At 29.3% G+C, this 11,763-nt stretch overlaps 1 protein-coding gene across 1 annotated transcript in view; it reads left to right on the forward strand.

Annotated features, from left to right (window-relative positions):
• The window catches only part of LOC136985198 (uncharacterized), a 33,785-nt gene extending 32,812 nt beyond the window's left edge, over nucleotides 1-973 (forward strand). The window contains exons 8-9 of the mRNA XM_067282421.1: nucleotides 473-616; nucleotides 694-973. Coding sequence (XP_067138522.1) covers nucleotides 473-616; nucleotides 694-935 — 386 coding nt within the window. The 3' untranslated portion in view covers nucleotides 936-973. The remainder of the gene's footprint in view (nucleotides 1-472; nucleotides 617-693) is intronic.
• The last annotated feature ends 10,790 nt before the right edge of the window (nucleotides 974-11,763 follow it).

Raw genomic sequence — 11,763 nt, forward strand, 5'->3', positions numbered from 1 at the left:
GATTTTTTTCACTGCATGTGCAGTTTTAAGTATGAGAAATCACTTTGTTTTGTTAAAGACATCAGAGAAACCTATTGATAATCATCTGAGAGATAGATGTTTATGGAATTACAGGAAAATTTCACTGTAAGAAAAGAATAGGAAGTATATAAAAAAAGCATAATTAAAATAAAAAAGCATATTTCTTATAAAAAAGCATATTTCACTAAATCAGTTTATTTACATCAAAAACATTACATGGAGAGAAAGGAACATATTTAAGTATTTTAAGGGCTAAACTTTCTAATACAATGATAATTCTGATAATGTAATGAAAACTAGGCATTATAGCTAATAATTATCTATAAATTGAAAAAGTAAAAATAGCATTAAACCAAAATACTTTAAAATCATAATATTAATTTCAATTTATATTTTTATTCATCCATACCTTTAATTAATTTATTTATTTTTACTTTTTTAAATCCTTTAGGGAAATGGTATTTAAAAATTGGTCATGGGAAAGAATTTAAGAAAGAATTGCATACAATAGAAGAAGTAAAGAAATGGTATTTATCAGGTGGTGACCCAGAAATAATAATGGAATATGCTGATGTATTAAAAAAACTCTTATCAGGTAGAAGCTTTTTAAAGTGTTAATGCTTTTTAAATTTTTAATAATTTATCATTTATTTTATAAAATCTTTTCTTTAGGTATTGAAGTTATGTCTATAAAAGGTAGTTCATGTGTAACTACTCATACTCCATCTAAGCTTCCTTATATTGACAGAGTGACACCCATTCTAACTGTAGCAATAGCTGGTAATGGAAAGGGAGCTAAAATGTCAGATGAATTAGGAAGAATAACAGCTAATTTAGCAGTAAAAGGAGAATGGAATTCTGAGATTCCACATTCATTGTTTACTATTCGATGGAAACATGCAAATAAGCTTTGATTTTTCTGTAAATAATAGAATAAAATAATTATAATATATTTATAAATTCATAGAAATATTATATTTGTTAAAGAAATATATTAAATTACTTATTAATTAATATAACACTTTATACATATCCTCAAAATTTTAATGTATGGTAAAATTCAATAAGTTAAAAATGTAATTTGCATAATAGATACATTAGTATAAAAAAAATCATATTAACTGTTAACAATATAGAATAATTTATAAGAAAAATAAATAAAAAAATATATTGGTTATTTATAATAATGCAATAAATCCAATTATAAAAATATTTAATAATGTTTTAAATAAAGAAAATCTAACAATTTTTATATGTGAATATTCATTAAAACTGAGTAAAATTGCAAAATCCTTTACATCAATTTGTCAAAATTAATTTGTATTTGAGATTAGGAATATCTCATTGATACTTTTAATAGTTCTTGAAATAATTTTAGATTTATTAAAAGTTTATATTAGATATTAGATTTTCTACAAGACATTGTTATAGAAATTACAAACTTTAACTATTAATATTATAAAACTTAAAACTTCTGTAATAATGCTTTCTAGAGAATTATTTCGTTATAGATATCATTATTTAATTAAAGTTTTCCAATGATTTTTTACAGTTGTAACTCTTAGTAATAAACTCATACATTTATAAAATTTCTAGTTATCTCTAATAAAGAAAAATTTTATAGGATGTACAGTATTGAGAAACCATCTTTATAATGTAAGATTAATCAAATTTACAGCTTGAACCATGTTTAATAGAATAGTGTCTAAAACATTAACATTAAATTTTATTATTCAAGGAACTATTTGAAAGAAAAAAATTTTATTACAGTAGTAATAGAATAAACAGATTTTTATTTATTTATATGTAGGCTAACTTAAAGCAATGATTCTTTACAAAAATTTGTTATAATTTCTAGTTTGTGATTTAGTTTTAATAAACTCTTCCGAATTCTAAATAATAATTAAAAAATTTATATACAATCAAGTTCACTTGAGATCATCAGGATTGCAGTCATGCTTCCTTATACAAAGTAACAAGATCACCCAGAGGGTTGTTAACAGTATTCAATTATCCAGTTTTTCATGTTCTAGGAGCTCTATGTAACTTATGACACACACTTGGAAGCTTTATAATTCATTATAACTTAATTTTATTTTACATATTTGCTTCCATTCCTAAAACATCAGTAGTAGATTCAGAGGAACCGAAAGAGGGGCTAACTTAAAAATACTATTTGAATAATTAATAAGAACCTTTTATTAATATCTGCATGGCAATTGTATTAAAACATAACATCATATAACAGTCTGATATAACATATTTGCCATCATAAATGTTTTTAAAAACAATGTTTTGAAGTTTAAACCAATTTTATTTATTTTTTTGTCAATGGGGAATGTATAAGCCCCTACAGTTCCCTTAAATCTGTTCCTGAATATCATCAGTTTTATTGTTATATCAAGTAATCAGTAAATATAGTATATTTATTTGTCACATTACTTTCACTTCCAGTAATACAAGTACATTAAAATTGTTATAAAATTTAATGTTCATAAAAATAATTGTTTCTAAACAGTAGGTTTTTAATTTATCCACATCAATTAAAAAAAGGGTTATTTTTCAAAGCATGCTAAATCAATTTTTTACTATCGCAGGAACATAAAATAAAGCTCTTGAGAACTTTATTGCTGTTCTCTTTAATATATTAAGATTGTATATCAAAATAACAGGACGTTACAATTAAATGGAACAACGTAGAGACGATTGCAATGGTTTTTTTTATTACGAAATAAGTTAACGCGTTTTTGGTTACAGATTAAACAAATAAATTAGCATAATAAAATCTTGTAAATAAGAATATTTTGAATAATTACAAAATTTCTCATTTGATTTTATTTTACAGAGATTGTAATTTATTCTGCCAGCCTTTCTGATATTTGTATCAACAGTGTAATCATTATTTAAACTTTTCCTCCTTGTGAGTACTAAAGAGGGTTTTTTTTTTCTCAGGCCCATATGGTTTGAAGTGCTCACAAGTGACAAGGCATAAGATTAAACATTGTGAATTTTTTTTATGTAATTCTGATATGTTCCTATAACAAAATTACGTCAGAATTTCCACCATTTAGACTGTGTTAAAATATAATAGAGAAGAAAATGAAATAGGTGGATATTATTGATATCGTGATGTGTAACGTATTACAAAGTGACCAGTGGCAGAGTTGCTATAGATGCAGACTAAGCAACTGCATAGAGGTCAAGTCAACTGAGACCCATTTTTTCAAGAAGGTGGACAAAAGGCTGGGTAACAAAGTATGTAATTATACATTAAAGTACAAAGTACTGGAAATGGATAAATGGTATTCAGAGGACCCTGAATAAACCAGAAGTTCACGGGAAGGTTTTTATTGTCTCTATTGCATGGGGCCCCAAAATTTAAAGTTCTACTGCTGGAAGTAACACAAATGAAACGAAAACATTTTCTGATCTAATTCCAACTTATATTAGTGATCAGAAGTAGATTTAGTGGTCCACAAGTCATAAGAGAACATTTACCAACTCGACTACAGTAGATAATTTGTTGATTTTATGTATAAAATATCAAAACGAAAACATCTGAGATGTAAAAAAACTGCGGTAAATAAAAAAAATGTTATGACAATTTGGACGAGAGTCAGATTTTTTCTTAGGTAAAGATAAGCTAGGTGTTTCGAACCCACGAGATTTTTTGGCTGCAATTTAAAAAAATTGTAGACCTATGAATTCTTACTTACTGTCGTCCATTTGTCTCCTTCCTTAATCTCGAGAACGGTGTTAGGTGAAAATCGAGACCAGGTATGGAAAGCTTAGGAGCTGGAGGCCTCGATGAACTACATACGAACTTCCGGTCTAGACCAGAAGTCACGCGATTTCAATTTCCCCGGAACGGAGTTACATAGATGACTGGTTTGACACTTGTTGTAGGAAAAGTATGATTTACAGGATCAAGATCTTATACAGTATTTTAAATTAAATGAATTAAAAATTGCAACCCAACATTGTGACGATGTCACAATTTTTACTCATATCTTTATTAATGTTTTTTACATTTCGTTTCGAAGTGCCAAGCTTATGTTTACCAAAGAAATTCCTAAGAAAATATTTGACTGTCATCTAAATTGTCATAACATCTGTTTTTATTTGGCGCAATTTTTTTTACATCTCAGATGTTTTCGTTTTGATATGAATTGTTTTTTGGTTAACGATTGTCTTATTAATCAAGACCTAAGACGATGACGTAATAAGGTCGGGGATCAGCGAACCCTTTCAATACGCCATTAGTAAAATCGTTATACAAAGTGTTGATTTGCAGACATTTGAAATTGTTATTCTGGATAACATTTTGAATGAAAATCGTCCGTTTCCATCCAATTTTATCCTCGCAAGCATAAAATTAAGCCATAAAAGTAAAATAGCTCTTCGGGGAACCTATCGACCCGGAAGTTTCGCCAGAACCTCACTGATAACGAGAAAGGCTTAAGTTAAAAATTTGGGCTTTCTAGACCGGGTAGTTTTTTCTCTAGGAACGTCTGCATTGCTGGAAGAAAAGAAAGAATGCATTTTTGGCGATTTTTGCACTTTTCGATTGCTTATATTTCGGCAATCCCTTTATAAAAAAATTGAAATTTTGAATATTACCTAACAAAAGAAGTGTCTTTCCAATGAGATATTCAGAATTACTACAGGCGTTTGGTGGACGGAGAAATCGACCCCCGGAAATCGGCAACTTTGATTTCTGTATATGTAGTCAGTGACTTACTTTCCGGCTGTTATACATAACAGAGAGGTCAAAAAATGATTCCCCAAGAGTTTTACATTTTTGGACTCGGGACCTTGAAACGTCGAGAAATGCAAAAAAATTCAGGTATTTCCCCTTTGTATATGGATATTAGTGTGGGGGACACGCTTTTGTCCAGCCTGTTAGAAGCTTAATAACTCCCGTGCCTTATGCCGAAAATTTCTGAAATTTTTCACGGAGGTTTGTGTATTAGGGGGATTGATGCGATTAAAGATCGAGGGTGTGGAGAGAGAAAGAGGGATCGTGTGACATATCCAGAGAAGGGTCGGATTTAATGACGATTTTACTCGTTATTAGCATTTACAATTTTTTATAAAACCCTTTTCTACCCTCAAAATTAAAAGCTTATTTCCATCTATATATATAATCGAGACGAGTTGATAATAATAATAATAATAATAATCAGCGCAGAGCCCAAACGGTTAGGAGTTGAAAGTTGAAATTTGGTACACAGTTAGGGTACGTCACGAGAACGCACACTAAGAAGGGATTTTTCGAAATTCCTCCCCACGGGGGAGAGGGACAGGATTAAGTCTTAACACTTCCATCAACAATGGAAGTGTTAAGTAACAATGGAAGTGTGAAGCAACAATGGAAGTGTGAAGTAATAATGGAAGTGTCAACAATGGAAGTGTTACGTAACAATGGAAATGTTAAGAGCCCAAACGGTTAAGAGTAGAAAATTGAAATTTGGTACATAGTTATGGTACGTCACAAAAACGCACACCAAGAAGGGATTTTTCGAAATTTTTCCCCACGGGGAGAGAGACAGGATTAAGGCTTACCACTTCCATCAACAATGGAAGTGTTAAGTATCAATAGAAGTGTTAAGTAACAATGGAAAGCAAGAGAAGGCGACGTGCAAGATTTACGGGCGCTGGAGGAAAAAAAAAAAAGTAATATGTTAGAACATATTCGATTTTCAAATTTAAACAGATTAATTCGGTTTTTCTCGATTTTTCTTCTTTAGAACATTCGATGAAAATCGAAGGATATAATCAGAACACGTCGTGAAAATCGAACAATATTACAATATTCGATTTTCAAATTCGACCTTTTATTAAAAATATTTAGTTTGTTGATAAAATTACTCTTTTTCTTCTGTGACTATAACGTAATAATCTTAATCTTCGCTATCATTACTTTTGCCCGAGCAACGCCGGGCCTATCTGCTAGTTTTATAATAATTAAAAATATAAAAAGCTTTTAAAATAAAATATTATAACAGATGGCGCCAAGCGCAGTTCTAAATGCTGTCGGGAAAGTTAACTCGTTGCTGGATTTTCTCGTATTTTACTATTTGTTTGACGTTCAATTTTTACAATAGTTCAAAGTAAAATAAAATATGTCGACTTGACGGTGATAACGACGTTAAATCGAACATAATCGAAACACAGATTTTCGAAATTAAGGTCAGTTAATGTTTAATGTAGTATTATAAAACCCAGGAACGAAGGAAGTTCAGAAAGAATAAAAAGTAACGTCGAAAATATACTTTAAAAAAAAAAAAAAAAAAAAAAAATGTAAACGGAGTGTTAAAATGTACGATTTATTCCAAAAACCACTTTTAGAAATAAGTCCATATTCAAATAGTTTTTAAATGGTACTTTGTGTGTGTAAATATAATAAAGGAAAATGAACTAAGCTTTTTTCCACCTTAAAAAGAAAAATCTTTTCACTAATAAAAAATTTTATTTTCTCTCTTTCTCAACGAAGGCACTCCACAAAAGTATAGACCCGTTCAAAAAAAATTGGTCTTTTGAGGTCAGAACATGCACTGACAGATAGAAATAGATTTTTTACGCGTAATTCGGTACCTGACTTATAAAAACGTAATTTAGGAAACTTGAGCTTCTGCGGACTGCGGAATAGCGGTGAAGTCAATTTACACACTGCCACATAAGTATAGAACAGCCATCTTTCTTGTAGCCGAAGTGTGAAAATATTTTTTCATCGTGCCTCGTGGTACCCATTTAACAGACTTTCGAGAAAGGACAAATTTATTGTAGCTTTGAGAAGCACGGGTTTAAGTCATCAGGCAAACAGCAACAAGCGTTCGAAAAAGGTAGTTCAGCATTATTTATCAAATCCTGAAATTATGGACCAAAGCATAGAAGTGGACGTCCTTCAAGCTTACCCCGCGAAACCGCAGACGAATTGTAATTGCAGTCTCTTATCCAATGAGTATTCAAGTACATTACGAAACCGTTCGAAGGGTTTTACACAACAACAATAACATTGTTCGGTCTGGAATGAGAAGTGCCTCTGCTCTTAGGCTTGAGCACAAAGGCTGCTCGATTAGATTTTGCTAGGGAAAATATGGCCACTCAATGGAATAAGGTAAGTTTTATGTTTCGTTTAGACCTATCGTGCTAGCTCAAGAAATAATATTTTTGTCTTATAGGTAATCTTATCGGACGAAAAAAATTAATTTGAATGGGTCAGATGATATGGTTTAGTATTCTACTGATGCGATTTACAAAAAGAGCCCAAGTACTTTTCGCGAAGGAACTTCAGTGGTGGAAATTTATGGTTTGGAGTGCTTTTTTCTGCTTTGGGAAAATTGGCATTCGTTACCTGTCGCACGAACAGTGCCGACTATCAACAAGTTCTGGAGAACAAATTGCTGCCATACAAACGTAGATTCAGAAGAATTCCTGTTATTTTCTAACAGGACAACACAAATGATACGTATCTCGTGATACATGGATAAAAATCCATGTATCACGAGATACGAAACAATGGTTTGAAAATAAACGGATTGGCCAGTTTATTCTCCTGTTTACAACCCTGTAGAAAATGCTTGGGAATCTTGGTTGGCCGAATTTATGACCAAAATCGTTAGTATGCCGACGTTGAACACTTAAAACAAGCAATTGTCACTGCTTAGAACTCCCCGAGGCATCGATCATAAAAAAAACCTTGTTGATGTCATGCCAATTCGCATTATCGATGTTGTTAGTAAAGGAAGTGCGCAAATAAATTACTAAATTAACATATTTTGTAGTATTTAATACTTTTTGCATTCATTTACTAGTCGATTCTATACTTCTGTGGTATTTAAAACCAGTTTTCTTCACAATTTTTGCTGTTTTCTGCAATATAGGAAACTATGAGTTTCGACAAATTATGTTTTCATAAATCCTGAACAATACACCTATCCCTCGATTTACACGGAAGATAGGTTCCTGAGAAAAACGTGTAAATCGAATTTGTATCTTTTTGAATGTAAAACCGTGTAAATCGAAAAGTATGCAAAAAACGCATAATTTCGTTGTTTATTAATTATGAATTTTTTTCAATTTTTTAAAGGTACATAAATCAAACAAAAATATTGAAAGGCAAAAAAATATATTCTTTTATTAATTAAATAGAAAGTACAAAGGAACAAAAAATAAAATCTGAAAGATTCATAAAAATGTAATGTAATTGTGTAATGTAATGTAATGTAATGTAAAAAATGTAATTAAAAATAATGTAATCGTTTGTTACTTATGAATATGAAAAATTAAAATTTTCTGGTTTAAAACTATGTGCAATGAATGCAACTTCGTGCGTATGGGGGAGTACCCTATATCGGTTTATCAGTTACTATTTGACGGATTGAAATAAAACTGTCACCTAGTATCCTAAATATCAACTATAACATATAATTAAGGTGGATTGGAATATAGATGTAGATTAGAGTTAAAAATTGTTCCTTTTGATCGTAGCCAGTTTATTATCTACATTTATTTTTTAAACCGTGTAAAAGCGAAAACGTGTAAAAGAAGTACCGTGTAAAACGAGGGATAGGTGTATAAGAAAGGTAGCTAGTATCATATGTGTAATTCCTAACCTTCGTATAGTAAATTTGCAGCGGTTCTATACTTTTGTGGAGCACCTTATAACTGGGCATAGCAATTTTAAATACTAAAGGCCGATGAATTGTCTTACACTTCTTTCTATTTTTGTAACTTTGGTTCTCATCGATACCATATCAAACATCATATAGCAAATATCATGTCAAATTTATGAATCAAATTATAGTCGGAAATCTTAATGAAATAAAAAAAAAAAAAAACAAGCAAATTGCCTCTGCCTCATCAACCAGAAAAGTTTTTAAAGTAAATCAGAATATTGTTCAAGTTTTATGTGAAATTTGAAAAGAAAAATTTTATTTGTAAATTTTACTATTAATTGATTCTCTAATTGTTAAAATTTTGAAAGGATTATGCAAAAAACATAATAATCTATCTGTCACTATTGATATTCTTGACAGTAAAAACTTTAACGAAAATTAGTTTTAATTAATACATTTAAATATAATAGTAGATTGGAGTAAGATTAATCTAATTTTTTTCAACAGCATAAAAAATTAGATTAATCTTACTCCAATCTACTATTATATTTAAATGTATTAATTAAAACTAATTTTCGTTAAAGTTTTTACTGTCAAGAATATCAATAGTGACAGATAGATTATTATGTTTTTTGCATAATCCTTTCAAAATTTTAACAATTAGAGAATCAATTAATAGTAAAATTTACAAATAAAATTTTTCTTTTCAAATTTCACATAAAACTTGAACAATATTCTGTATTCAATATTTTTTATGCTGTTGAAAAAATTAGATTAATCTTACTCCAATCCAATTAAAAATTAAAGGTTAATGTGACCTATGGTTCCAAGATGGCGGCTCGTCTCTGATTCCAGCAAATAGAAGAAGAGAAACAGTGGGGACGCACGTTCTAACCTAACCTAACCTATTCTAATAAATTACCATAATTATTGCCAACAAAATTATTAGAATTGGTTAGGTTAGAACGTGCGTCCCCACTGTTTCCTTGCTGGAATCAGACGAGCCGCCATATTGGAACCATAGGTAACATTAACCAAATTAAATTATCGAAATTGGGAAGACAAAGTGGATTTTCTTGTTACCATTGCCTAAAAAGTGGCTACCAATTAAGAATCTTCATAAAATTACTTCAATATCATGGAAAAATGTATTCGGCCAGATGAGATAAACTGATTTAAGTAAAAGGTTAAAGTCTCTACGATAAATTTAAATACTGTATTTTAAATATCACGTAGAATCGTAACAGGAACATAATCATGTATAACAATAACATAATATATAAAGAAGTTTGTTAGCTAGTTTATTCTTTATACAATTCAACACGGTTTGAATAAATGTAAGAAAACTTTCTAGGATCTTGTTGTCCAAGACTTCTCCTGGATGTGAGGATGAACTTTTTTTGGTAGAAGTAATTTGAATCCCCGCTTACAATAGACTCTCATTCTATCTGACCAGCGGGATGTGGCATTCGATTATAAAAATTACTTAATATAAAGTTACCAATGAGCAAAAAATACCAGTATATTTTCAGGGTTTCAAATTATTTGGTCCGTTTTTCGCGGAATTTGATTGGTTGGCCGATTACCGTTTCATATTCGGCTGTGAATGGTACTTTAGAATTAATATTAGAAAACGTTTGAATGTCTTGAATTATCTTCTCATTTTTATCTTTCCTCCACACATCTATTTAAAAAGACCAATTGAATTTCAACGGGTACATGTGCTAGTAATACAAGAAGCTGTCCATAAATTGTATCTTCATTTTCCTTGAAAGTTTTATTCTCCTCTCCCCTCTTTGCACGTCCAACAAAACTCAACTCCCCTAAAACTTAAACGAAATCTACACAAAATTTTGAAATAAATATAATAAAATGTATAAAATTTAATGAAATAAAACTGACGTTGAACTGAAGCTCAACCACCTTCCCAATATGGACGTCATTTAAGGACAGCCTCCAACACAAATTTCCTAATGTGTATCGATCATACTAAACAAATATTTCTGATTCAGGAAACACGCAGTTCGGTAAACCTGCCACAATTTGTCCGATGTAAATAAAATATTTTTATCGATTTTATAACTTGTTCTTTCGGAAAATGTTATTGCTTTTATCGATTTTTTCGTACTGTACTCTATACATTGCGAATTATACACTCATAATGAATGATACACGCCAGATATAGACGTTTTCCTGTTATTTGATAGCATTATTTTTACTTCTACAAATACATTTTCCTTCAAAATTGTAGGATTTTCAAGCGAAATACAAATTCTATTAATACTTATATAACGAAACTTAAATTAAAAGAATTAAAAAAAAAGCATTGATGTAAACATTGTTTTGACTTTTGATATTATATACGAAATTATACACATATACAATATATTTTAAATCTATAAAACAAAAAATTATGATGATGATAATAATAATAATAATTAGTACATATTTTATTATGTTCCATCATATTTCTTACTCTTAAATTTAAAACAGAAATGAATAAAAAAACGGCAAAAGATTTTATTATCCATTCATACAATAGTCCATGTTTAAAAAGATAGCAATCTGATTATGATTTTAATATATAAAAAAATATATTAACATAATTTTATCTTAACATTAAAATACATGAATTTAAATCATTAATCATTTAAATTTTTTTCTTTTAAATAAAATATAAAAGCAATTATAATTTTAATAATAGTGACCATGACTTGGACCTTATTTGAAATAAACTGTTTTTTGTTTTCTGTTTATTTGTTTGTAAATTTCAAAATATTGGGGTTTAATTACCCAAATAATTATTTTCTTAAGTAACACCATGATTGAATTTAATAAGCAAATACTGAAATATTTTATTGAACACAAGGAAAAATTTCAAAATTCATTATTACTATTTAAACAATGAATAATTTTTGTATTGATCTAATGATGACAAAATTCCTCATAAAATTAAATAAGCCATAATAATTTATGCTAATATCAACCCGATTATTAATTTTTATTTAAAAGTTGTTATTTTTTAAATTTTACATATAATTTAGTGTTTAAGTAGATTTTTTGGACTTCAATTTGAAAAAAAATTGTATTTTCCACTGTTGCCCATCTGATCTACCTTAAT

Source organism: Centruroides vittatus, unplaced genomic scaffold, assembly GCF_030686945.1.
Source record: "Centruroides vittatus isolate TY-2023 unplaced genomic scaffold, ASM3068694v2 contig_955, whole genome shotgun sequence".
NCBI lineage: Eukaryota > Metazoa > Arthropoda > Arachnida > Scorpiones > Buthidae > Centruroides > Centruroides vittatus.